The following is a 27,794-nucleotide window of genomic DNA, read 5'->3' on the forward strand; positions in this document are numbered from 1 at the left end:
GAGCTCTCACCTAACAGCACGGTGTAGGGTCTATGGCCCACCTCCTGAGTGAAGGGCTCTACTACAACTTAAACTTTACCTAATAAATGTAAACAATGTAATGTAACTGTATTGTTATTTCAATCTGAAATTTTTTTTTAAATAAAATGCTAAGAAAAAAAATACCAATGCCGGACTCCACCTCTAGAGACGATCAGATCAAAGATGTGGCCCAGGCATCAAGAATTTTAAAAGTTGCCCAGGTGACTCTCATGTGGACCAAGGTGATGGGCCTTCCCCATTAACAAACTCCCGGGGTCAGCATTAGGAAAAGGGTCGGCCCAGAGAGGCAACTGCTGCCTTATTGGAGCTGGTCAGAATCATGAGTTCTGAGGCCCCACCTAGACCTCCCCACTCAGATGCGCAGAGGGTGGCACCAGCCACCTGGGCACCAAAAAGCCCCAAAGAGCCTCGGCTAGATGTGACCAGCATTGCCCCGGAGACTCCTTTATTCTGGAAACCCCCATCCCCATGGGCCAGAATCTCAGAACGAAGAGAGGGATGGGTTTTTCTAGGGAAGAAGGAAAAGCAGTGTTTACGCCCTGAAGATTACCCCTAGGGAACCTTTCCACTTCCCATTCTAGGCCTAACCCCAACACCCCGTAGTACAGAAAGCCAGTGTCACATCCAGAGTTATTTTAGCCCAAAAGGTGCTCAGGGGAGGGGCCTGTGGCTTAAAGGAGTAATGCACCAGCCCCACATGCTGAAGGTGGTGGGTTCAAACCCAGCCCTGGGCCAAAACAAAGCTCCAAAAGATGCTCAGGCCTCAGCTTCCCTGGAGAGGTCTCGATGCCAACACAGGCCAAGGAGGGGAGCACCCTCTCCCACCCAGACCCACCAAAGCCACACGACTGAGAAAGGTACATCATTATTCACAAAAGAACTTAATAGTGTAACCATAATTAAAAACACTGTGGCAAGCCGCTCCCGTGGCTCACACCTGCAATCCTAGCACTCTGGGAGGCCCAGGCGGGTGGACTACTTGAGCTCAGGAGCTCAAGACCAGCCTGAGCAAGAGCAAGACCCTGTCTGTACCAAAAATAGAAAAAGTAGCTGGGCGTCACAGTGGATGCCTTTTCAGCTACTGGGGAGGCTGAGGCAGGAGGATCGCTTAAGCCCAAGAATTTGAGTTTACTATGAGCTATGATGATGCCACGGCACTCTACCCCGAGTGACAGAGTGAGACTCTCTGAAAAATAAAGAAATAAAAATAAAAAACACTGCTGCATTGAAGGACACGCAATCTCGTGTGTGTGTGAGTGTGTGTCTTTATAAATCCTCTCCACTCCGCTGATCCACGCAGGAGTCTATTAGCCGTCACGTCAGTGCAGAAGCTCAGGCCTCCCCCCTTCCCAGATCACAGGCTACATTTTAACAAGATCCCTGTGAATGTTTGAGACACACTGGAATAAACCAAACACCAGGCACAACCCAACTTAGACATTTATTGAATGCAACATCTCAGCAGAGTTCAAATCACAGCGGGAAGCACGACCCACTACACGCAGGCATCTGCTGGGCTGTGATGTAGCTCATTGCCCATCTCATCCCGGAACTTTTTACAGCTCATGCTCCCCTACCACCACCAGCCCAAGAGAGTATGATTTAATTGGCCTGCGCTTGGGCCTGGGCAATTATTTAAATCCTCCAGGCGAGTCCAATGGGCACCCCAGGTGGAGACCCACTCACATACTCAGCGGGTGCGTTTCCCTGTGGGTTTCAGTCTGCCCAGGCTTGGACTTTATGCTGGAGAACTGAGCCTGGGCAGATACCTTTCATCACAGGCTGGAGGGCGACTCAAGCTAACATTCAACATTTGGACTGAGGACTCAGTATGAAGGCGACAGCCAAGGAGTGTCCCCTGGCATTTTCCAGGACTCTTCCCTACTGAGTGTGCAGATGAGTCTTCCCTTCCCCGGGACTGCTAATTGCCTTTCCCTACTAAGAGGGAGTTTGTTAATTCTTCTTTTCTTACAGAGATTTCCTGGCAATTATGAAATGACTCATAAGGGGACCAGCACACTGACCACTTGAACATTTGAGACAATCTTTCAGCTCACAGATGACTCTGTGTAATGTCTTGAAAGAGAGCCCCTGATCGCCGAGAATCACTAAGTGAGCCTTTCCCCTGCAGACCAGGTAGACATGACCCTGCTTGAGCAACCAAGGTAGGAGGAAATTCTTCCACCAGCCTGTGGCTGAGAAACCCAGGTCTTCCCTGTCTCCTTTTTAGGGTTTCCCCCAGTTGTCTTCCTGGGTGATCTCGGGTCGTTTAAAGCATGAGGCAGTAACCATACCTCACACCCAATACCCATGGCAGCCAGCCAGCAGTGAGGCTGCCAGAAAAGCTACGGTGAAGGAGAGCCTGGTCTTGAAGCGAGGAGTATGCCATAAGCTTGCTGTGCACCTTTGCACAAGTTACCTAACCTCTCTGATCATCCCTAACATTTCCTCAACCCAGAAGAGCTGACCCAAAGGGCTCAGGTGAGAATGAAAGGAAGCCAGAGGCGGCACAGGAACATTACAATCTGTAAAGTTCTGCGTGTGATAGAAGCAGGTTGGCACCCCCCCTCAGTGCTCCTCTGGGTCACCGGACACACATCAGTGCACGCACTGACACAAAGGCAGCACAGATGGCACTGAGATGGCAGCCAGGCCCCAGGGCTGAGGGCTGGCCCCCTGGGCTTCCCTGATGGCCTTCAAGGGAGAGGACACCGCAGCCCACCATGGTGGGTCCACAAAGTGCCCCAGCCTCCCCTTACAAACACCACCAGGCATCTAGCTCAGATGGCCTGGTCCTGCCTCCGCCTCAGGCTGAGCACACGGGCTGCTGCCAGGAAGGCCGCCCCAGTGAGCAGCTCAGCGACGAAGCTGACCCAGCCCAGGGCCAGGGACCAGCCGAAGTGAATGTCCACCTGGTCCAGGAGGGCCTTCTCCTCCAGGAGGCACAGCGCCTGCCGGAAGGCAGCGGCTGAATATGCGATGTAGATGCTGATCCCAGAGAGGGTCACTGTGGCTGCAGGGAAGGCAAGGGGAGAGCAGATCAGACTCCAGCACACTCCCTCCTCGCCTCCTCTCTTGCCTCCTCCTGCTCCCCACCTCCCCAATCTTTCCTTCTGCCCCCTTCTTCCCCTCCTTGCCTTGCCCAACTACAACAGTAGCCAAGACCCAGAGGAGTCCTCACTTCTTCCTACCTCAGGACCCTTGCCCATGCTGGTCCCCTTGCCTGGGGCCCCCTCTGCTCCCCTGTCCTCCAATCCTCCGTATCTCAGTTCCTGCAGGATTCCCAGGCTTGCCTGCGCAGTGACCCCACAGCACCACACAGCTGTCTACACCACCCAGGGCACAGCTGCATTCTGCACTCAGTTGTGTAATTATGTAACTAATCACATCTACCTGCCCCTCCAGGCTGTGTGCCCAGAAGGCAGGGGCCATGCCCATCCAGCACATCCTCAGCCCCCAGCACGTAGTAGGTCTCCAGAGATAGCAGACTTGAGCCGCACTAACCAGTATGGTAGCCCTGGCCACATGTGGCTATTTAAGTTTATTCATATAAATTAAATTAACAATTCAGTCTCTCTTTGGCACTTGCTGCCCAAGCCTGATTGGTGGCTCTCCCAGAACCAGAGGACAGAGAGCTTCTCCATGACAGAAACTTCTACGGGGTGGTGCTGGTTTCAAGACAGAGTCACTGGGTGAGCTATTCATGCTGATATTAACAATTGTGGGCTCTTGGGAGATTCAGAGCTTTGTGATATTTTCACCCTTCAGACATTCCTTTTGCTTTTTCTCTTCCTGGATTCTAAGTGTGCACGTCGCCTCTACCGGCAGTCCTTTCTCAGCGAGGATCCACGCTGAACACACCAAGTGCAGGGAGCCACGGAGCAGCAGCTGTGCACCAAATCCCACGTTTTAAAACCTCTTGCCTGCCCAACAATGGCTTCAATCCAGCCACCGTCTGCCGCACCTATTGTTGTGGTCGGGCTTAGTGTTTCACTGACAAGTAAAAATTCTTAATTGATGGTGTATAACACGTGATGTTTTGATCTCTGCATGGAAGAATGGCGAGATTGAGCTAATTAATGTATACATTGCCTCACATACTTAGCACTCTTCGTGAGAGAACACTTCAAATCTACTCTCAGGGATTTTCAAGAATGCAACTGTTATTAACTAAAGGGACCATGATGTACAGTATGTTTCCTGAATTTATCCCCCGTCGAACTAAAACGTTGTGTCCTTTGACCATCACCTCCGTGTCCTCCTCCCCTGCCTCTGACACCCACCGTTCTACCCTCTGCTTCTATGAGTAGCCCTTGTTTAGACCCTACATATAAGGGCAGTCAGGTGGTGTTTATCTTCTTGTGTGTGACATTGCCTGCTTTTTAATTGCTATCTGCCAGAACATCTGGTTGGCCTGAGAGAGCGAGGGTGGCCGGAGTGAGGGCCCCTTGCCAGCCCATGGCCCTAGAGCTGGAAGCTGTTGTGACTTGGGGCAAAGGTAATGTACATGGCTTCTTAGGTAAGATAATGAAAATGATCCTTGGAAGCCGCTGCCTCCCCACTGCGTCTGCCTTGGAACCAAAGGCCCAGGGATCCTGGGCTGGAAACTGCTTGTTTCTCACAAACGGAAACCCACAGAGGGGTCCTGTGTGGCACCCACCACCCATGTCCTCCCGAGCCCTGGCCAGGGTGGGCACTTACCTCCAAAGAGGAAGAGAGTCCCAGTGAGCAGCAGGAGGAGGTAGGCACGGAGGAGGAAGCTCAGAAACCCCATCATCCCCCCGAAAACCATCAGGATCAGGCTGAGCGGCAGCAGAATCACGAACATCCCATGCATGGCTGAGGGAGGACACCAGGCAGAAGGGGGTTACTACTGTCCTTCATTCAATCAGCAAACATTTACAAGCACCCACTACTGGCCACCCCCCAAATGCCAGGGGGATCCACACCGCTGTCACTGCGCCTCACTTGCTACCATTACTGCGGGTCTCTCTAATGATGATGATGATGATTGACGGTGTCGGCAGCAGTGGGGACTGGGGCTCCTCCTGGGCAGCCTGTGCACTTGAGAAGCCTCATCTCACTGAACCCTCATGCACCTATTTTCTCAGTTCGGACTCACAGGGGAATAAACCAAGATCCCTGCCCTCCTGGGGCCAGCATCTAGCGAGTAGGGTCAGCAGGAAACAAACAAACAACAACAACAACAAACCAAACAAACAAAAACTAAGCAACTGGCAACACTGAGAGATGGAGAAAAATATGGGGCCCAGGGGTGAAGCAGAGGGCACAGGACTGGGGTGCGGGGAAGGACACGGAGCAAAGCCCTGGAGGAGACGGCAGCGAGGAAGGGGCCTGGGGTGCAGAGGCCCCCCACCTGTGGGTGGGAGGTGTCTGGGGGAGGACGGGCAGAGTCAGACAAAGGAGAGGCTGGGGGAGTGTGAATAGGGCACATCAGGTGGAGGAAGAGGACCCCCTCTCTGAAAGAGATGGGAGCCGCCAGACAGGGTGCGGCAGAAGAACCAGGGGCTCTGGCTGCTATATCAGGAGTAGACAGCAGAGGGCGTCGTGGATCGGATGGTGACTTCACCCAGACCCGTGGGGGTGATCTTATTTGGGAAAAGGTTCTCTGCAGAGGTGACAGAGTTAACCGTCTTGAGATGAAACATCCTGATGGGGGTGGCCCTACATCCAAGTGGTGTCCTGAGAAGAGATGAGGAAAGGACAGAGAGAAGGTGATATGAGGACATGGGAGGAGATCGGAGCGACACAGCCACAGCACAAGACCTGGTAGGTAACCCAGGATCACAGCCCGGACCTGGATGGAAGGGTTGGAAGGGACTCTCCCGCAGAGCTTCCGGAAGGACCAACCCCGCCAACCCCCTAATTTTTGACTTCTGGCCTCCAAAACCGTGAGAGAGTAAACTTGGGTCGTTTTAAGCCCCCACTTTGTGCTTATTTGTTACGGCAGCCTAAGGGGCGAGGCGGGAAGCATGGAGACCTCAGGGATCTTGCAACAGCCCTGGTGCAGGGTGACAGTGACCCAGACCAGGATGGGCACAGGAAGCAGTGGGGTGGGAGAAGTGGTTGGATTCCAGGTGCGTCTTGAAGGTGAAGCAGTCTGTGACCTTGACAAGGGTGTAAGAGAGAAAGGCAGAGTGTGAGGGTGAGATCCAGGGCGGAGCCACCAGGCTCAGGGAGTTTCCACTTGCCCAGAGGGGGAGATGAGGGAGGAAGAGGCTGAGGGGGAGAAGGAATCAGGACATGCTGAGTTTGAGACAGATACCGCAGGCCAGAGCTCAGTCAAGGAAGGAGCTGTGAACTGGGCAGCTGATGCACACAGACATGTTTAGAGGCTGAGACAGGTGAGGTCTCAGGGGAGAGAACAGGGATAGAGAGGAGAAGTGGCAAGGGACTGAACCCAGGAGGCTGCAAAATGTACCCATCGAGGAGGAGGGATTAGCGGGAAGGTCAGAGGGTCCAGGGAGCACCCTCTCCTCCCGGTGGGTGGCTCCCACACCTCTCCCAGGCCTCCTGCCAACACCAGCAGATTCCAAGGATGTGTGAAATTCAGTCCCCCAGGTGAGCTGAGGACAGTGACAGGCAAATGGTGAGCAGGACATCTCATAAAGCCTGACGCCAGCCTTCTGCCCCCAGCCCTAGCCCCCCAAATATCCTGTGAGTCCAAGGTACACGACTGATTTTCCCCTGGGAGACTCTAATCTCACCCCAGTGTCCCAGAGGGAGCAACAAAACCCAAAGCCTAAATGATCTTGATACAAAAAATAATATTAATAAAATATTGTACTTCATATATAAATAAAAATAAAAGAATAATGGTCTTCAGAATAACAATGATAGCAAACTATGATAGAAGGTTCCTAGGCGCCAGGCCTTGTCTTCAGCATTTCCCAGGCCATAATTCATTTCTATCCTTGTAACAACCCTATGAGGTAGGAACTGTGTATATGCCCATTTTACAGATGTAGAAACTGAGACACAAATACTTAAGGAACCTTCCTAAAACTGTCACAGCTAGAAAATGGCAACCCCAGGGTTTGAACCCAGGCAGAAAAGGCTCTTTTTGTTCAGTTGGGGTCCCTGGGTGGAGAAAGGTAAAACCCAAGAGTGTTTCTGTGTCTGGGTAACACCAAAAAAAGATCGACCCTATTCTCTACCTGCTGTTTTGTGTGTTGTAGAGATAGCCAGAGAGGCCACTTTTATTTCTAATTGAGAAAAGATTCTGCCTGGAATCACTGAAATGGCAAATTTGCTCTCCTTCTAGCATCTTTCAGCCCCACTGTTTCTTCCTTTAGGTCACAGCTGTATTTTCTAGCATTGGGGACACACTTTCCGAGAAACTCAGGAGACGATATCACTGTCCTTCACCAATTTCTCCAAAAGAAGAAATTCCATGACCTTGTGGTACTAGAAAGATGTTTGGTATGTATTCTCAGTCCCCAGTTCCTGGCACAGAGCTCCTAAAACTCTTGGAATTTCCTGAATGACAAAGATGATAGGAGCATCTTTTGCTCTAATGAGGCAACTCTTGCTGCACTCAGATAGCTTCAAGATGGGGTTGGTCTCCAGAAAGGCCAAGGCACGATTCGATGGTTGGACGTTTAAGCCCCACCTCTAACCACTTGGGAGTAGAGATGGGCTGGAGATTGAGCTAATCACCAAGGACCAATGACTTAACCAATCCTGCCTTCTCAACGGAGTCCCTATAGAAGCCCTAAACTATGGGGTCTGAGAGCTTCCAAGTTGGAGACCACATCCAAATCCTGGGAGGGTGGTGTGCCCAGAGAGGGCAGGAAAGCTCTGTTCACCCACAAACCACCATACCTCACCCTGTGAGTCTCTCCCATTCAGCTGTTGCTGAGTTGTACCCTTTTTAATAAACTGGAAATGATAAGTGAAGTATTTTCGGTAGTTCTGTGAGCTACTCTAACAAATTATTGAACCTGAGGAGGGGGTCATGGGAAAGCCCCAATTTATAGTCAGTTGGTGGCTGGGACTTGTGACTGGTGTCTAACATCAAGGTAGTCTTGTGGGACTGAGCTCCTTGAATTCAAGAGCTTGAACATTAATTCCAGATGACTGGTGTCAGAATTGAGTTGGATTGGATTGTTGGACACCAGTTTGTGTCAGAAAGTTAAGGAGGAACTTAGAAAGTTGCAGGGTTAGGGTGGAAAAGACACCAAGTATTTGGTGTCAGAAGTGTGAGAAAAACCACCACTCAGCCCTCCAGAAGATCAAGGTTGCCATGACGAGGAGGATGGCTTGGGCCATCTGGAGGACAGGTCTCAGCACAAGCCCTATGAATGGGCACTGGGTGGCTCCCCTCCACAGGCTTTCTCCACTAGCTCCTTTGCTTCTGACTATAGGGTGATGGTCGTGGCATCCCAACTATAGTATCCCGAGCCTTCCTCCTGCCTGTCCTTCCTCATCCCTGACCACCCTTCAGCACCCAACTCCAGCATCACCTCCTCCAGGAAGCCTTCCCAGATAGCCCCCAACAGAGTTCATCCCCCCTCTTCTGAGGTTTCTCATTAGGCTGAACAGAGTTCCATAGTTGCACTTCTCCTACTTGGTTGGAATGTGTTTGCCACATCGTCTCCACAACTGGAAACTGAACTTCCTTGGTGCCCCTTAGAGCAGCAGAATGCTCAGCATGCAGCCATGTTGACCGTCAGTGAATGGTGAATTAACAAACCAACAAGATCCAGCAGGAAGGTGCCGAGGCCTGTCCAGATCTACCCACAGAGTCTGTATATGCTGCCTCTGGTGGGACCAGACACAAATGTCCTCGTAGGGGGACATTCTTGCCAGAGGGAAGCAGCCACAAAGCAGATGATCACACACTCAGCTAACAATGAGCTACAATAGCTGGGGGTCAGGAAAAATGCAGCACAGGGGGATGGCTGGCCCTTGTTCCTGCCTTGGCTCTGCCATCATGGCTGTGATACCTCAAAAAATCTGAAAACCACTGCAGTCTTCAGTGGGGCATTTGTGGGACCGCATTAACTGAGCATTTGGAAATCTCCATTATACAGAGGCTGCCTTTGGCTAGGTGCCTATAATTCTAGCATTCTAGGAGGCGAGGCAGGGGGATTGCCTGAGCTCAGGAATTCGAGATCAGCCTGAACAAAAGCAGGACCCCATCTCTGCTAAAAAATAGAATAGCCAGGCGTGTAGTTCCTATAGTCCCAGCTACTCAGGAGGCTGAGGCAGGAGAATCACTTGAGCCCAGGAGTTTGAGGTTGCTGTGAGCTATGATGCCATAGCACTCTACCCAGGGCAACAGAATGAGACTCTGTCTCAGAAAAATAAAGACAAATAGGCTCGGCGCTTGTGTCTCAAGTGGCTAAGGTGCCAGCCACATACACTAAGGTGGCGGGTTTGAATCCAGCCCAGGCCCACTGGACAACAATGATGGCTACAACCAAAAAAAAAAAAAAAAATAGCCAGGCATTGTGGTAGGCACCTGTGGTCCCAGCTACTTGGGAGGCAGAGACAGGAGACTCGCTTGAGCCCAGGAGTTGGAGGTTGCTGTGAGCTGTGATGCCACAGCACTCTACCCAGGGAGACAGCTTGAGGCTCTGTCTCAGTAAATAAATAAATAAATAAATAAATAAAAATAAAGACAAATAAACAGAGGCTGGCTTTGCACCACCTCTCTTTTCAAAAACACATTTGTTGCCACAAGGAGGAGCCTTGTGCAAGCTTTTTGGATGGGACTCTGTGGGGCTTTATGGATGAAGGGCTTTGGACACCCAGAGAAGGAAAAGAAGATGCCATTATTCTTGGGAGGAAGACCATGTAATTTGTGGATAAACCAAAGCACAGTGAGAGAGACGTCAGTCCCCTGATAGCTGACCCAAAAAGGATGCACCTAGTGAAAACAGTCCTATGTTGAATGTGTTATTTATCATGCTTCATCTCTAACAGGAGCTGAGGCAGTTTCCAAGAACTCCCAAGGCTAAACAAAGACTAAATACAACCTGCAAAATCAGAGAGTGGAAAGAATGAATTACATGAAAGTCAAGACCCAGGCTTGCAGGATGGGGCAGGGGTGGAGGGGTGGGAGAAGGAAGAGGAGGGAAGAAGGTCTAAACACTTGCTACTACTTTGGCCCTGAGCTTCCCAGCAGCCAAAGCAAAAAGGGAAACCATTGCAAAGTTCTTTTCTACCCACCACTCATTTACCAAATGTTTATTGGTTGTTTACCATGAGCTAGACATGGAGCCTCTTTAAATCCTCTTGGCCTTAAGACAAGTACGAAAATAAATACATTCCTCTCATCCTCAGGGCAACGCTTTTTCTTCTGGGCAGTCTTCCCTTATGCTGAGTCTACCAGAATCCACACAGTCAGCTGCCTTCCTCTCCACCCTTTTGGCTCCCTGTGGAAACTCAATCCTGGCATTTATTACCTTGTGCTGAAGGCATTTCAGTCACTTTTTTGTCTTACCTGTCAGGCCATGAGTTCCTTGACCACAAGGATCTTATCTTCTCAAGTACCTGAGCTCCTAGCAGAGGGATTAGGACACAGTAAGTATAACAGGTATTTGTTGACCAATTGAATTAATGAATGAATAAGTGAATCAGGTGATTTTGAATTAGACAACATGACTTTAAGGCAGAAAAAATCAGGCAATTTCAAGATAATAAGAAAAAACTCAGGAAGCTTTAGAGGTGACCTCATGATGATTAAAAAATGGACTTTAGAGACAGGTGATTTGCATTTGAATTCAGGCGCTGTGAGTGTGAGGCCCTGGTGGCATTTAATTCCTCAGAACCTCCATTTCCAAGATGGGGTAAGCGCACACAGCTCGCGGAATTATCCCAAGAACAACATGTGTAGAAATGAGAAAACAGGGCAGCATGGGACAATATGCCATGCCCCATGGGGTACACACCACATAAATCCTAACTCTTCAGTACTAAAGGTGATGCTGGTAACAGTTCAGTCTGCAACCGCCATTATGACCAAGTCACTTTGCCTTCAACCCCTCAAATGTCACTACCTTTGTCGAGTCAAAGAAACAAGACCCAACGTTCTCCCTGGGCTGTCACGGCAGGAAATGTCATTACAGGGGACAAGACTCTCAGTCTTTCCTGCTGTCCTCTCCCCCCTACTCTTCCTTCCTTCCTTCCTTCCTTCCTTCCTTCCTTCCTTCCTTCCTTCCTTCTTTCTTTTTCAAGGAAACGATCTTGGGCAGGGAAGTAGAACAGCCAGTGTGAAACCTGGTCGTTTAAGTTCTATCCGCCTGCACAGCATTGGCTCCACACTACAGCTGAGAAATGAAATCACTTCTCATTTAGAAATTAATGAGGTCTCCTGGAGCTGGCGCAGCCCTGGTGGCCCCACATGAGTTCCCCAGACAGGCTGCAAGCTGACTGGATATACGCATTCAATTAAATGTCTGGGTAAGAACAGGCTCCCCCGGGAGAGTTGTAAAAATCGCCTGCTGAAATTTGGTTTGGCTTTCTTTGTGTGTGTGTGTGCTTTATTCTTTGCTTTTTATTTAATATATATTTTTTTAATTTCCAGGATTGTGGTTTCCAGGATTGGAACATGAATATTGATTCCCAGTTCTGTGCTACTTGGAAATGTTCCCATCTCCAACCACATCTCTAAATATGCTTCCCTTTGGGATCTGGATATGATAAAGTAATCAATTTCTGGAGCGGAGATACTGGGGAGGTGATGTGTATGCAGTTGGGGTCAGTGGAGGGGGATAGTCAACAGACCACCTACCGAGAGTCTGAGTCTGTGATATCCAAGCTGTGTGACTTTGGATAAATGACTAGATCACTCTGAGCCTCATCGACAAAATAAGAGTGAAATCCCCCGCCCACTGATCACTTAGAGCAGTGGTTCTCAACCTGTGGGTCACGACCCCTTTGTAACAATGAAAATACATCGCTGCATTAGGAAGGTTGAGAACCACTGCGTTAGAACTTATTAAATTCAGCAGACGTACAAAAGGCATCTGCTGTGAGTCTCGGTTCCATGCTGGGCAGTGTGGGGACAAGAAAAAAACAAATCACAAATCACAAGTTCCTCTCCTACCACACTGATGGGGTACCTATATGATTTATAGTCCAAGCCACAACTTTTGAGAGTCAAATAATCATTGACAGTTATTAAATTCTCTGCCATGACCAGAGGTGTGTACGTACCAGGACCAATCGGGGGAAATAGGACCTTTCCATCATCAGCTCTGCACCTGCCAACTGAGGAGCCTTAGGCAAGTTATTATGTAACTCTTCAAACCTTGGTTTTCTCATCTGCTAAATGGGGATACTAAAGTATCCACTTGACAAGATGTTGTGTTGAGGATGAAATAAAATAAAAGCCAAACCTCTTAGAACAGTACTCGTCACTAATAAGCCTGATATGAGTGTTGATTGTTATAGTTAGTGTTGGTTTTCTGGCTTGGTACTGTGCCCCCCTAGATGGAATGATGTGCAGAAAAGCTTATAAACCTTATAGTAACATAGGAATCCTGTCCCAACCAAACTCAGACCTGAGACCATGAGAACTGGTTTCCATTCAGCAACAAGCCTCTAACCAGCCCTTAGCACGGGGGAAAAGAAACTCCCCAACACCTGGGAACTGACCTGGCACTCGGAGCTGGACCCCGGTGTTTAGATATAATCTCACAGACAATGAGACCACAAGACCAAGACCGAGCAAGGCCACGTCACAGCACAGGCAAAAACAAACACCTGCTTCTCCCACCTGATAGGATTTGCCATTTCTCTCTCAATCACAGCTTGTGCCGTGCTCTAGTCTGGCTCCGTATGATAAGACTGATGGACATATGCAGTCAGGGCCAGGCCCGGTGGCTCATGCCGACAATCCTGGCACTCTGGGAAGCTGAGGCAGGAGTCCAAGGCCAGCCTGAGCCAGGGTGAGACCCATCTCTACAAAGAACAGAAAAATGAGCCAGATGTGGTGGCACATGCCTGTACTCCCAGCTACTCTGGAGGCACAGGCAGGAAGATCACTTGAGCCCAGGAGTTTGAGGTGAGGTTGTGGCAAGCTGTGATATCACCAAGCACTTGACCCAGGGCAACAGAGTAAAACTCTCAAAAAAAAAAAAAAAAAAAAAGATATTCCATCAGAATTGTCTCTACTTCCTGACACTACCTAGTCCAGGGCAAACCACTGCTTCCTCAGACCCTCTCCCAAATCACCCAGTCAAAACCCAGATCCTGTAACCACCTTACTGAGATGCCCCACATTTCCCCCATGGTGTGTGGTCTTCTCCATTGCAATGAGCAATGAACTCCAACTTGCTCACAGCGTGCGGAAAGAAGGAAGGAAAGAAGGAAGGGAGGGAGGGAGGGAGGAAGGAAGGAAGGAAGGAAGGAAGGAAGGAAGGAAGGAAGGAGGGAAGGAAGAACGGATCCAAGGAGGGCGGGAAATTGAACATTCATTGAGCATCTATTACATGCAATATTTGGGGATAGGTATTGTAGAGGTACAAAGTTGAAACTTGCATAAATCTTGCCTTCTTTGGAACTTACAATCTAAAAAGAAAGTTGAAATGGAGACATAAATTGCTGAATGGCAGGTGAAAGTGATGTCTTTTTGTAAAGGACTATAAAACTATTTACTAACCACAGTTCACCATTATTTACAATAAACAATATAGAGTTAGATAACATTCTGATTGTTATGAAGTTGTTTTTTCTATGCCTTCTGCTCAACCAGTAACCCAAATACTGAAAAGTTTGAGTCTACATGTAAGGAATGAGTTGGGGTAAGGAAAAAACATGCAGGTCAATAGTTTAGTGTGCAAAGTTTGTTCACACATCTAGGTCAGCAGGTCTGAAGCTGCCACCATCACTGATTAGGTTTCTATAAGCCAAGCCTAGGAATGGCTTATCGAGGAACCTTTAATGACCATTTAACTAAGTCTTACTTGTTTACCTCATTAGAACACACCAGGATGTGTCTAGCTTCTCATCTGGGTGGGGAAAGTTTTGGATGGAGGAGTAGTAAATAGGAAGGTGGGGTGTTTCCCGAGGTGGGAGGGGTTTACAGATGCTGAAGATACTTGGGAACCTGAAGGGAATTCAGATTGTCCAGAGTTAATTGAAGTTAATTGAAGCATTGCTTAATTCTCAAAAAGCTGGTAAAGAAAAATCTGGTAAAAAAAGAAAATCTTTATCTGACAATGAATCTGATGAAAGTGACGTCTTCAGAGAATCGGACGGCCGTGTGTGAATTCAGAGCCTCCAGACTGAGTCAAAATGACCACAGGGCCTCCGTGTGAGGCAGTGAGGAGGGAAGAGCAGGGTTCTTGGAGCAGGCCCGAGTGCAGTTCTCACAGTGGGGTGACTTTAAGCAAGCTGCCTCACTGAGCCTCAGTTTTCACATCTGAGAAACAAGGACAAACCATGTTCATCTACGTGTGATGATCACATCAGGTGACTTGGGCTCAGGCTCAGCCCTCCATGTGGGTCATTCCCTTTGCCCTTACCCCGCAGGGCTAATCCCCTCCTTCCTCCCCCTGGGATCCCTGAAGCAGGATCCCCAGCAGTGCTCTGCCTTTGACTCTAGAGAGTAAGGATGCAGGGGCAGGGGCAGCCCTGGGCTCAGAAGCAAGCTTCCCGACTCCCGTCTCAGTTCTATCACTCCCTGTTGGTGGTTTGAGGAGGGAAGGGTCCTGGGTTTGAGGCCATGCAGACACTGCTTCACCTTATGAACTCAAGTGAATCTTTCCCAGAGCTATTCTCCTGGAGGAGCACATGAAGCGAACTGCCACGTCTGAGCATGGGGTGCTTATCTCTTCATAAGCCCCTTTACTTCTGAAGGCTCCTATGTTCTCATCTATAAAAGGGGGATACCGAGGCCTTCCTGTGGCAATGTTTTCAAAAGCATCAGACACAACCCCGGGGGCACACCTTCATTCAAAAACAGACACCCAGCTTGGCGCCTGTGGCTCAAGTGGCTAAGGCGCCAGCCACGTACACCCAAGGTGGCAGGTTCGAATCCAGCCCCGGCCCACCAAACAACAATGACGGCTGCAACCAAAAAATAGCCGGGCGTTGTGGCAGGTGCCTGCGGTCCCAGTTACTTGGGAGGCTGAGGCAGGAGACTCGCTTGAGCCCAGGAGTTGGAGGTTGCTGTGAGCTGTGATGCCACAGCACTCTACCCAGGGGGAGAGCTTGAGGCTCTGTCTCAAAAAAAAAAAAAAAACAGACACCCGTGGGTCCCTGGCGGAGCCAGGGTAAATCACAGAACACGCAGTTTGGTACAGCAGACAGACCAGTAGGAAGCAGGGAATCAAAGATCATTCCAGACTGCAATGGGTCACAAGGGAAACTGGCAGGATTTTATAGAAAAACTGGTGGGTGGCAGGAGAGCCTCATTCTTAGAAAAAGGTCATTGTATCAATTTCCTGCCATAACAAATTATGACAAACTGGGTGGCTTAAAGGCAACAGAAATTAATCTTCTCACAGTTCTGGAGGCCAGACGTTCAAGTTGAAGGCATCAGTCAGCAGCACCATGTTCCCTCTGACGGTTCTCGGGGAGAATGCTTCCCATCCCCTTCCCCTTTCTGGAGGCTGTGGACAGTCCGCAATGTTTCCGGGATTGTGGTGGCATCACTCCCAGCTCTGCCTCCATCTTCACATGCCAGCTCCTCTCCTCTTCACTTCTCTGCTTCTTATGAGGACACTTGTCATAGGATTTAGGACGCACTCGTTAATCTAAAACGATTTCATCTTGAGATTCTTAATTGTATCTACAAAGATGCTTCTTCTAAATAAAGTTACATTCACTAGTACTGGGGCATAGGACATGGATATATCTTTCAGGGATGACACCGTTTAACACACACTACTATGTCTTGGATAGCATACAGTAGGAACTCAATAGATGGTAGTTTCGACTATTACATAGGATCAATAATATTATAAAAATGTTGACAGGACATCATTTCATCAAGGGTAAATCCATGTGCCCGCGGGTAAAAGATATTTTAGATTCAAAAATGTTTAATCACAAGTAAAGGGAAAAGCAAACCCAGAAAGATGAGGCAAAGATGTTCATGCGGAAAGAAAAAAAAGTTGTTTTTTTTTAAACCTATGGTTGTGATTGTTCCATTATTGCACTGTACAAAGAACTGCTTAATGGGAAAACCAGGCTTCCACAGTGCTGCCAGGTCAGGAAGCCCAGGGGTGGTTAGTGCTCTTAAACAGAGCGGGGGCGTCCTTTACCCCAGCAACGGCAGAAGCTCTGGCAGAATAAGGAAGTCTCAGGAGCCATTTACCAGGGAAAGTGTCACCACCTTTCTTTTTAAACATCATCAATATGACTTTGCAACTCCAGGAAGGGCTCAGAGATATTTAGTCCTATATGCCTGGTAAGAAAGTAGTTTTTAAAAAAATCTTTGTAAATATTTGTACTTGAACCTGCCCTTGATGACAAGGACTAGACCTTAGCTATCCTCATGGTCTCCAAGATGTGTTGTTGTGACATGGGAAGAGGGGTCTGCAAGCAAAGACTTGGGTTCGGATCCTGATTCTGCCTCTTACCAAGCAAACAGCATCACATGACATTGTCATTCAAAAGCCTCAGCTTCCTCACCTTGTCAGTTAGATTATGGACTATGACCTTGAAAAGCAGTGGTGAGCACTGAATCTGAGAATAACTTTTTTTTTTTTGGAGACAGTCTTATTTTGTTACTCTCAGTAGAGTGCTGTGGTATCATAGCTCACAGCAACCTCCAACTCTTAGGCTCAAGCGATTCTCTTGCCTCAGCCTCCCAAGTAGCTGGGACTATAGGTGCCCCCACAATGCCTGACTATTATTTAGAGACGGAGTCTCGCTCTTGCTCGGGCTGATCTCAAATCTGTGAGCTCAGGCAATCCACCTGCCTCAGACTCCCAGAGTATGAGCCACTATACCTGATCTTAACTGTTTCTTTTCAAGTACCTTAGGCTTTACTAGTAGACATTTTTATCCCCATTTCACAGATGGGAAAACTGAGGTTCAAGGAACTTACGTCAGTTGCCCCAGATTAAAAGCTATGAAGTGTTAGAATGGAACAGGATAACAAAGGAGGTTGACAGAGGTGTCATGGGGCGGGCACCTACCCCAGCCTGGGAAGTGAGGAAAGGCTTCCTGAAGGGGTGAGGTCTCAGCTGACACCTGGAGATAAGAAGGGGAGGTGTTAACTGGGCTAATGGAGGGGGGATAGTGTTTCCAAAAGAGGGGACAGAAAATGCCAACATCCAGAAGCAGGAGTTATATGAGGAAACACACATCCCAGTCTCACAGTTGGGACGGTGAACCAGGGGCCCAGACGGTCCCATGAGCCACACATGAAGGGAAATCAACCACTGGGGAAGCCTCTCTAGGGCTCGTTTAATAGCAACACCTGCCAACATTCTTCTCGGAAAAACAAAAACAAGACCCATTTGTCCAACATGTCAACCCTCTCTGCTCCTTCCTTTCCTTCCAGAGTGAACCTCTGTGAATAACGTGAAGCACATCCTTCCACACTTTTTTCCATGTGTTTCCATATGTTTCCATATATTTACATATTTCCCCAATTCTGTGATGCACACTTGATCTGAAAACAGGACATGTTTGACCACCCACAGCATCTCACAATATAATGGGCAGTATATTTTTCTGTCTCAATGCCACGCAAAGGAGCATCTTAAAATTGTGCTATATGCCCAGAGAAAGGTGTAATATTGGGGGATTTCTTTAGGGAGGGATAACAACTGGCACCATATTGCCTGTAACACTCTGTAACTCGCACCTTTAATTCCACAGCACATCTTGGTTTTCTACCCATCTTAGTGTATTCTTTCTATGGCTATAAAATATTCCATGAAATGGATATACACATATAAATGACTAGCTGGCTCAGCGCCTGTGGCTCAAGTGGTTAAGGCGCCAGCCACATACACCTAAGGTGGCGGGTTCAAATCCAGCCTGGTCCCGCCAAACAACAATGACAGCTGCAACCAAAAAATAGCCAGGCGTTGTGGCCGGTGCCTGTGGTCCCAGCTACTTGGGAGGCTGAGGCAGGAGAATCACTTGAGCCCAGGAGTTGGAGGTTGCTGTGAGCTGTGATGCCACAGTACTCTACCCAGGATGACAGCTTGAGGCTCTGTCTCAAAAAAAATAAATAAATAAAATAAATGACTAGCTATTTCTCCATCTATGGACACTGAGATGTACATATCTTTTTTAATTTTTTTTACTTATTTTTTGAAATGATAACTGTGGGCTCGGCACCTATAGCTCAACCGGCTAGGGCGCCAGTCACGTACACCTAAGGTGGCGGGTTCGAATCCCCAGCCCGGACCCGCCAAATAACAATGACAGCTGCAACCAAAAAATAGCCGGGCGTTGTGGCCGGCGCCTGTGGTCCCAGCTATTTGGGAGGCAGAGGCAGGAGACTCGCTTGAGCCCAGGAGTTGGAGGTTGCTGTGAGCTCTAATGCCACGGCACTCTACCCAGGGGGACAGCTTGAGGCTCTGTCTCAAAAAAAAAAAAAAAAAAAAAGAAATGATAACTGTGTACATTGATGTATTTATGGGGTTCAGGGTACTGATTTGATATACAATGTGAAATGCTTATATTGAACTAAGTAACACATCCATCACAATTATACTTGCATATATTGTTTAATCACTGTTTCAAAAATGGTACAGTGGCCGGGCACAGTGACTCACATCTGTAATCCCAGCAGTTTGGGAGGCCGAGGATCACTTTAGGCCAGGAGTTCAAGAGTAGCCTGTGCAAAATAGTGAGACTCTCATCTACTAATTTTTTTTTTAATTGCACACCTATAATCCTAGCTCCTAGGGAGGATGAAGCAGGAGGATCTTTTGAGCCCAGAAGTCTGAGGCTACAGTTAGCTATTACTGAGCCACTGCAATTCCAGCCTGAGCAATAGAGTGAAATCTTATCAAGGAAGGAAGGAAGGAAGGAAGGAAGGAAGGAAGGAAGGAAGGAAGGAAGGAAAGAGGAAGGAGGGAAGAAAGAGGGCGGCGCCTGTGGCTCAATGAGTAGGGTGCTGGCCCCCTATACCGAGGGAGGCGGGTTCAAACCCGGCCACAGCCAAAATGTAACAAAAAATAGCCCAGTGTTGTGGTGGGTGCCTGTGGTCCCAGCTACTGGAGAGGCTGAAACAAGAGAATCACCTAAAGCCAGGACTTGGAGGTTGCTGCGAGCTGTAATGCCACGGCACTCTACCAAGGGCGACAAAGTGAAACTCTGTCTCTAAAATAAAATAAAAAAGAAAGAAATGGTATGGTAGGCCTCTTCTCAGAAGCCTCACATGGCAGACATTAAAAAGTAGAGTAAATTTAAATGTGAACTTTTTTTTAGTTTAAAATATGGGCTTGGCACTCGTGGCTCAAGCGGCTGGGGCGCCAGCCACATACACCTGAGCTGGCGGATTGGAATCCAGCCCGGGCCTGCCAAACAATGACGGCTGCAACCAAAAAATAGCCAGGTGTTGTGGTGGGCGGAGGCAGGAGAATTGCTTGAGCCCAATAGTTGAAGGTTGCTGTGAGCTGTGATGCCACGGTACTCTACCCAGGGCGACAGCTTGAGGCTCTCTCTCAAAAAAAAATAAATAAACAAAATGTGGCTTTAACTTTCAGGGAGTGAGCACCCCAGAAAGACAGCAGAAGCCCAGGCCTTTGTGTCCCCGAGGAGCTGAGGCCCAAACACCTCCCTCCCTCCCTGCCTGCCTACAGCACAGCTAGAGCATAAAGATACTGGCAATTCCCTCCCAGGCCCAGGCAGCTCTCTGTGTCCCCAATTCCTTCTGTTTCTATCCCTCGCCACCTCCACTCTTGTAATTTGCACCAGGCATCGTGGGAGGGCTGGTTTTAATTTTCCACACCACTGTAACAGCTCAGCACCCAGAAAGACTGGAAACCCAATCTTGTGATTTTCCAAGTGTCCCTCTTTAAAGGACAGCCAGGCCAAACTGCTGTCCTTGGGTCCAGCTTCCGCCACTGGCACACTGTGTGGTCAAGGTGTCTGATCTTTCTGGTCTCTATGGGACCAGTCTGACTTTCCTAGTGGGCCCTTAGGAGAGTCAGCGGAGGTAAAAAATAGAACAAAACCAGGAGGTACCTAAGATACACTTACTGCACCACCCTCCAGGAACACCAGCTGTCCTGCTGTTTCTGGAACACACCAAGCTCAGGCCTGCCTGTGGCTTCGCACTTGCTGTTTCTTCTTGTAATGCAGACAAGAGGTAGTACAGGATGGCGGGACTCTGAACCCCAAAAAGCAGCCTAAGAGCTCTTCCTCCTCCTCCTCCAAGGAGGGAGGCAGGTGTTTGGGCCTCAGCTCCTCTGGGGTATAAAGGCCTAGGCTTCAGGCTGTCTTTCAGGGTGCTCACTGAAAGTCAAAGCCACATTTTATTTATTTATTTATGTATGTATGTATGTATGTATTTATTTATTTTTGAGACAGAGCCTCAAGCTGTCGCCCTGGGTAGAGTGCCATGACATCACAGCTCACAGCTCACCTCCTCTGGACTGCTAGAGCCTCTGGTCTTATACAAACACTTTGTACTAAAATTACACTGTATACTCAGGGTAACATTGTTCCAACAGGGTAGAAACTGTCAGGGTTCAAATCCCAGATATGGCAGCTACTGTGCAAACTTGGGTAACTCACCTAACCTCTCTGTGCCTCCATTCCCTCATCTGTGAAGTGAGGCTAATAATGACAGTGCCTGCTTCCTGTGACTGTTGTGAAGATTAAATGAGTTGATCCATGCAAAGAGCTCAGAATAGTATCCAGCATAGAGCAACTGTCTCATCGTGTTCTATGCCAGGCATCTAGCCCAGTGCTGGGGGTAAAATAAACACACTCTAAACAAATAAATGAGTCAGGTGGGTCTGCAATTATCAGCTCCACCCTACACATGAGCAGCTTCAGGCTCAGGGAGGCAATATGAGTTAGTGCAGAAGAAGGAGGTGTTAATGGGGCCCCTACTATGTGCAGAATCTGAGGCTGGGTCCTTTGTTTATGTGACCTCCTTAGAACACCCTGTTCATGGACACAGGTGACTCAGCAGAAGTCATAGAGATGGTAAGAAGTACAGCCAGGATCCAATCTCAGTGACATGGGCATCTGTGGTTTTGCCCGGCCCTTCACCCAACAATATCACTTTGACCTATCAGGCCACTCCTTCGCCACTGCAGACCCCTATGGATGGATCATCCTATCCCCACCCCTTGTTGTAAGTAACACATGACTCAGCTTGGCCAATCAGCACGTTCCATCCCCCTGGCTATGGTGACTGGCTTGAGACCAGGCATGGGACCCAATCTGGCCCAATGGAAGACCAAGCTGGAACTTGTGTGAGATTATTGAGAACTAGAAAACTCTCCTTCCTTAGAGTTACTGAGACAGCAGAGAACTTAGCTGACTCAAGCAGAAGAAAGCAAAGCCCCAAAGAGAAGATGAAAGAAACTGAGTTCAGCGGTCTGGATCCCAGCGGGCTTGAGCTTGTCTGTTACATGGACCACTAATAGCTTTTCTCATTTAACCCAGTATGATTTGAGTTTCTGTCGCTTACTAGCAAAAGATTGCTGGCTGACGTAGCTAGCCATGGTCCTAGACCATGTCTCTCTAATCCATGCCATGTGGAATTTGATGACCTCCTTTCCAACAAAACTAATTCTAGCCCCTAGCCAAGCAACCAAACCCATGCTTTCCCCAGAGCTGATCTGGAAGAAAAAACATCCCAGGAAGGTGGATTTTGCTGACAAGGAAACTGTTTGTTGAAAACTTGTGTCACCTGGCTGAAATAGTTGAGGTTGTGGGATGTCGCCATTCATGAACTTGATGTTTCTGCTCAACTCCATCAAGCTGGGTGAGTAGAATCAAGGAGACAGGTGAGCAGATCGGGCTTGCCTAACCGCTCTCTGTCTGCCAGGAGATTGCAGTGAGTTATCGAGCACTGAAGTGGTCTATCTGCTTGGGTTTTCTCAGAGAAAAATCATCATCATCATCATCATCACGAAGGCTCGGAGCCTGTAGCTCAACAGCTAGGGCACCAGCCACATACACCAGGGCTGGTGGGTTCGAATCCAGCCCAGGTCTGACAACTACAACCAAGAAATAGCCAGGTGTTGTGGTGGGCACCTGTAGTCCCAGCTACTCAAGAGGCTGAGGCAAGAGAATCACTTAAGCCCAAGAGTATGAGGTTGCTGTGAGCTGTGACACCACAGCACTCACTGACATAGTGAGAGTTATCTCAGAAAAAAAGAGTAACTGCAACTAAAGAGGCCCAGCTCAACACCAAGCTAGTTTTTCTATTTTTAGTAGAGATGGGGGCCTCACTCTTGCTCAGGCTGGTCTCAAATTCCTGAGCTCTGGCAATCCACCTGGCCTTCGCCTCCCAGAGTGCTAGGATTACAGGTGTGAGCCACCACATTTGACCCCTATCTTCCTTAATCCAATAAAAGATTTCTTTTTTCTTTTTCTTTTTTTTTTTTTTTTTTTTGGTTTTTTCTTGAGACAGAGTCTCATTATGTCGCCCTCAGCAGAGTGCCATGGTGTCACAGCTCACAGCAATCTCATACTCTTAGGCTTAAGCGATTCTCTTCCCTCAGCCTCCCAAGTAGCTGGGACTACAGACGCCCACCACAATGCCTGGCTATTTTTTGGTTGTAGTTGTCATTGCTGTTTGGCAGGCCCAGGCTGGATTGGAACCTGCCAGCTCTGGTTTATGTGATTGGCGCCTGTAGCTCAGCAGGCGAAAAGATTTCTTGATAATTCTTGAAATGACACTTCAGCAATACCCACAGTTCCTCCCTGTGCAGCTTGGGGCTCAGGACAGAGTACTTGGCACCTCCACCTTTCCTCGCTCCCGTAGACTCCGGTGTCTCGGGCTGGATGGCTCCTGCAGTGGGACTGTGCACAGTGCTGTTCTGTTGCTGCCTGGTATCAGCTCACAAGAGCTGATTAAGATTGTGAGAATTTTGTGAGCCAGGTAATATCATGTTGGCAGCTTGAAACTGACCAGAGTGGAAATATTTATACCCCAGAATTTGGCAAATACTACAAATTAGGGCGTTTTAGAAATGTTCCCAGACAGCCAGTTGTTAACCATTTCCCAGCACGTCACTGGACATTAGAGAAACCGTTGTGGTTCACTATATATCTCTACAATCTTTCAATAAACACACACATTGAGCTCCCCTCTAATGGACTGTTATTCATTCAATAAACATACACATTGAGCTCCCCTTTAATGGACTATTAGGCCTAGGCTATAATGGAAAAATACCCGTTAACTCCTAGCAAATTTCCAGACTGTAAGCTTTCAAATGAAATGAAATCAGTCTAGTTCACTCCCAAGATAAATGAGAAAATACTAATTGATTTCTTCCTTCTAGTTCATTCCCAGTTTCTTGCTTGGCTAACTCCCTGAGAAATAGTCCAGGAAGTACCAACTGTCCCCAGACTGACCTTTAAACAATATCAGGTAGAGAAATTACTGAAACTAAGATATATGGAGGGAAAGTACTGAAACTAAGATGTATAGGGGGAAAATATTAAAACAAAAATGTATGACGTATGGCTGACTAACTGCAAAATTCTGCTTCTGTACAACGCTTACTTGCTACCCCACCCAACTGCACCTGGACAGCCTGCATGCCAACCACGATGCAGACCAAGCCTTAAAAAACCGACCCTTTGGCTCGGCGCCTATAGCTCAACCGGCTAAGACGCCAGCCACGTACACCTAAGGTGGCGGGTTCGAATCCCCAGCCCGGACCCGCCAAACAACAATGACAGCTGCAACCAAAAAATAGCCGGGCGTTGTGGTGGGCGCCTGTGGTCCCAGCTACTTAGGAGGCGGAGGCAGGAGACTCGCTAGAGCCCAGGAGTTGGAGGTTGCTATGAGCTGTAATGCCACGGCACTCTACCCAGGGGGACAGCTTGAGGCTCTGTCTCAAAAAAAAAAAAAAGAAAAAACCGACCCTTTAAGCACTTGGGACTGCTTTCAAAAACCCTATGTTGGGACTGAGGCAGTTGCTGGTGGCTCTTCAATAAAGGAACTCTGCTGTAAATTCAGCTTGTTTGGCAATGTGGTCTTTGTGGAACTCCTGGGCACAACAGGACTACACTTTGCATTCACTTTCCTACTTGTTCAGTGGACTTTGATTCATGGCTGATTATATCCCAGCTTCTATGTCAAAAATTAAGAATTCATCAGTGGCAACGTGACATAGTCTCTGCTCTCATGGAGCTGTTTCAGGAAAACCCCAGGACAGTGTAGAAAAAACCATCTTCCAAAATGAGATGGTGCCAAGAGATCAAAGAAATGACCCAGATCAATCCAGCTTGGCAACTTAGATAAGTTTATTAGAGGTTAATTAACACAGGGCTATCATTCCCAGACGGGCACTCACTCCTGGGCAGTGGCAGGAGTTCTTCGGAGAGCAAAATCCACACTGCCTGCCCATCTGTGCAGCCTTAAATTTCTTTCTAACAAGTGACACAGAGCTCTCTCTCTCTCTCCCTGTATATTTACATAGGATAAAAGTTAAGCCGCACAGAACTTCCCGTTAGTAAGGACACCAGTATTACAATAAACAAAAGGCTTCTAAGGCAACTAAGGAAGCTTAAAACAGTTTCAACTGTCTTAAGTCTTACAATCATCTACTGAAAAGGATCTGCTTAAGAATACCCTCTGTGCTTTGTATTTCTTTCAGCTTTTTTTGTTTTTGATCTATCTCTCTAAATTCAAAAGTAACCTGCCCGAGTTCTGTTAAACACTAAAAACCAGTGGTGGGGAGCTTATATTTTTCCCTCTGGAGCTCACAGTCTGTGAAGGAGCCAGTTTTTAACATCATCCCCCAAAAGAAAACCATATGACCTGTGCAGTGAGGAGTTAACTGCATCAAGGGGCTGGATGGGTGCAGGGGTCTCCAGATACAGGGAACAGTATGTGCAAATTCCCTGTGGCAGGAGGAAGCTCAGCAGATTCCAGAGCTAAGTCAAAGCCAGCACAGCTGGGAGAAATGGGCAAGAGGGGAATATGGGGTTGAAGAGAGACCCTGCCAGACCTGAGGGTCACGCTAGGGACTTGTCTCGGTCCTCAGAGTCCCACACCCAGGCCTCAGTAAATCTATCAGAAACAGTCCATGCTTTTCAAGGTCTATGGAATTCCGTCCTGTTTCCTCAAGAGATCCTTCCAGAATGCCTCTGTGGGCCTCAGTTTCCTCATTGCAAAATGCGGGTAAACACAGAGATAACAGTGTCATAGGGTGGTTATGGGAATCAAGTGATATTAATAGTCCTTTAGCTCCATGCCTGGCCCAGTGCAAGTCTCAGCGAATTGGCTGTTCCGTTCATTTCCCCCCTTCCAGAAGGGTTAATTCAGCCCATTTGCTTTACATTACTCTGGCACTGAGAACCAGACACCAGGAAGGTGAGTACAATGGCCCTGGCAGGAGGGGCCCTGCCTCCAATCGCTGGGCACCTCCGCAGCGGCCAAGCGCTTGACGTAGGGGCACTAAGGAGACGGAGGACGCTGCCTTGGGGGTCTGTGGGTGAGGCTTTGGCCAGCTCCCCAGACTGGTTTAGGTGCCAGTTCCAGCTTCCCACTTGCCCTCATGCTGCTGGCCTCTCTGAAATGTCACCGAGTATTTCCACCTCTCTCTCCTCGGCTACTCTGTAAACTGGAGGGCATGGCCTGGGCTTCAATCATCACTGCAGGGTGCCTGGCGCGTAAAAAGCCTTTGGTCCAGGTTGGTTGGGTGAATCTTACAAGGCACACACTACAGGTGGAGCAATAGAGGCCCCGCCTCTCACCTGTCCCAGGCTCCCCATCAGAGGTCACCGCAGCCGCCCCCTCCGCGGTGCCCGAGCTCGCTATTTGGGGAAGCGCTCCAGACTCGACGCCCACATCCAGGGCGCCCCCTCCGCCCTCACCCTCCCCAGACTCACTGAGAAGTTGTCGGTTCGCATCGCTGACCGTCACGTTCTCCTGCCAGAAGGGGTTCATCAGCGGTGTACACGGGCTCTGCGCTGGAGGGGACGGAGGAGTCAGGGGGCGCGGCTACCCTGCAATTCCCACCTCTGGCTGGCGGTTCGCCCCCACCTTCGCCCTGAATGTTCCACCCGGGGAGGGCATTGGGAGAACTAGAGCAGTTGCGGGGGCAGCTAGGCACCCCTTAGAAGGGCTTCTGCAGCCCCGCCCTCTGCCCCCCATCTCACCCCTAGACCTTGCATTCTATGCTTGAGACTTAGGGGAGCGGTGTGCGGCGAGCACCATGTCCCATGAGAGCAGACACCGCGCTCCGGGCGTTGGCGGCCACAGCCCCGGCCCCCGATGCACCCTTACCCCGGCAGGTCCGCCAGAGGCCGGAGTGGGAGCTCAGAGGCTCGGGTTGGCTGCTGTTGGGGGTCCCCCAAGGGTCCTGCGCCCCCGGGCCGCTCCTCTCCAGCCGCTCGGTGTCAATGATGTACCAGAAGTCTGTGCCGATGGCGGCTGCCAGGAGCACGAATCCGAGCGCCCCGGTCAGCGCCGCCGCGCCGGCTAGCACGCCCAGGTGCACCCTCATCGCCCAGCTGGCCCCCGACCAGCGAGTTGCTGCGGCCGAGGTGCGGTCTCTCCGACAGCCGCGGGCTCCGAGCTTCACCTTCGGAGCCTCCGAGCTCGGATCGAGAACCAGCCTGGGGACCTCGGCTCTGACTGAGACCCTGGCTCCTCCCCAAGACCCGCACGCGCTGCGGTCAGACCCTGCTCCCAGCCCTCAGGTGCCGGCAGAGCCCTCACCTGCGTCCGGTACCTCCGAGCATCAAGGGGGCCCCTCCGCACCTGCACTTAACCCACCACCTCCCTCGGCCCCACCCACAGCCTCCGCTCAGCCCTCCGCGCCAGCTCCTCAAACTCCTCAATTTTCCTCCAGGCCCCACGCCCTCCCTCGCTGCCTCACTGTCCACGACACCCCCGCAGCTCCCCCTCAGCTGGTCACTACCTTGCCTCCCCAGCCCCTCCTGTTCTCCCCAGACTCCTCGCCACCAGCTTCCCGGGCCTCAGGGGTCTTCCCTCCCCGCCCTTCCCGCAACTCCTGCTCCAGCGCAGCCCGGCCTGGTGGCGCCCACCTTGGGAGCCGTGGGGGTGTGAGAAGGAAGGTGGCCTTCAGACCCCCTGGAGAGTATAGAGGGGCACAAAGGGTCTCATGGTTCTGTTGGGGTTGTAGGTGATGTACAATAGCCCCTCTCCCTCCAGCTCCCAGTACTCTCTCCAAAATCCCCCTTCCAATGATTTTTCTGGGTTGATTGCAGAAATACAGGAAGATTAGTTTTTTGCAAAAGTTCTTTAAAGCACTGGTTTAGTCCAAGTCCTCCGAGTCTATCACTTCTAATGCCAAAGTCTTTCTTCATCATAATAGCCACCACCACCATCTTTGCCATCAGTACCTTCACCACCACCTCCACACCACATTAGCAATCACAGCCATGTCCACCTAGCACCACCACCATCCCCACCATAACACTGTCACCATAACAATCACTCCCATTATCACACCATTACCACCACCACCACCATCATCACCAACACTGAACCATCACTACCACCATTACCATTACCAGCACCACCACCAGGACCCCCCCTCCTGCCATCACAGACACCACCATCATCACCCAGCACCACTGTCCTCTTTAGCATCACCATCACTCTTGTCAATTTCACCATCTTTTTCACCATCATAAAA

General features: G+C 49.4%; 1 protein-coding gene across 3 annotated transcripts; it reads right to left on the bottom strand.

The window, feature by feature from the left end:
- Window positions 1–2,822: 2,822 nt before the first annotated feature.
- Window positions 2,823–26,738, bottom strand: TMEM114 (transmembrane protein 114). 3 transcript variants are annotated; one of them, XM_023508211.1, is made up of 4 exons: window positions 26,417–26,738; window positions 26,005–26,100; window positions 4,744–4,881; window positions 2,823–3,055 (listed from the first exon to the last, which is right to left on the bottom strand). In XM_023508211.1, the coding sequence occupies exons 1-4, from the start codon at window positions 26,634–26,636 to the stop codon at window positions 2,823–2,825; spliced, it is 687 nt and encodes a 228-aa protein (XP_023363979.1). In that variant the 5' UTR covers window positions 26,637–26,738. The 3 variants fall into 3 exon arrangements, with proteins under 3 accessions (XP_023363979.1, XP_003802112.1, XP_012668351.1); XM_003802064.1 differs by having other exon boundaries at window positions 26,020–26,100; window positions 26,417–26,636; XM_012812897.1 differs by lacking the exon at window positions 4,744–4,881 and having other exon boundaries at window positions 26,020–26,100; window positions 26,417–26,636.
- Window positions 26,739–27,794: the final 1,056 nt, after the last annotated feature.

The sequence above is a fragment of the Otolemur garnettii genome, unplaced genomic scaffold (genome assembly GCF_000181295.1).
Source record: "Otolemur garnettii isolate 467f Iridium unplaced genomic scaffold, OtoGar3 scaffold00232, whole genome shotgun sequence".
In the NCBI taxonomy this organism is placed as follows: domain Eukaryota; kingdom Metazoa; phylum Chordata; class Mammalia; order Primates; family Galagidae; genus Otolemur; species Otolemur garnettii.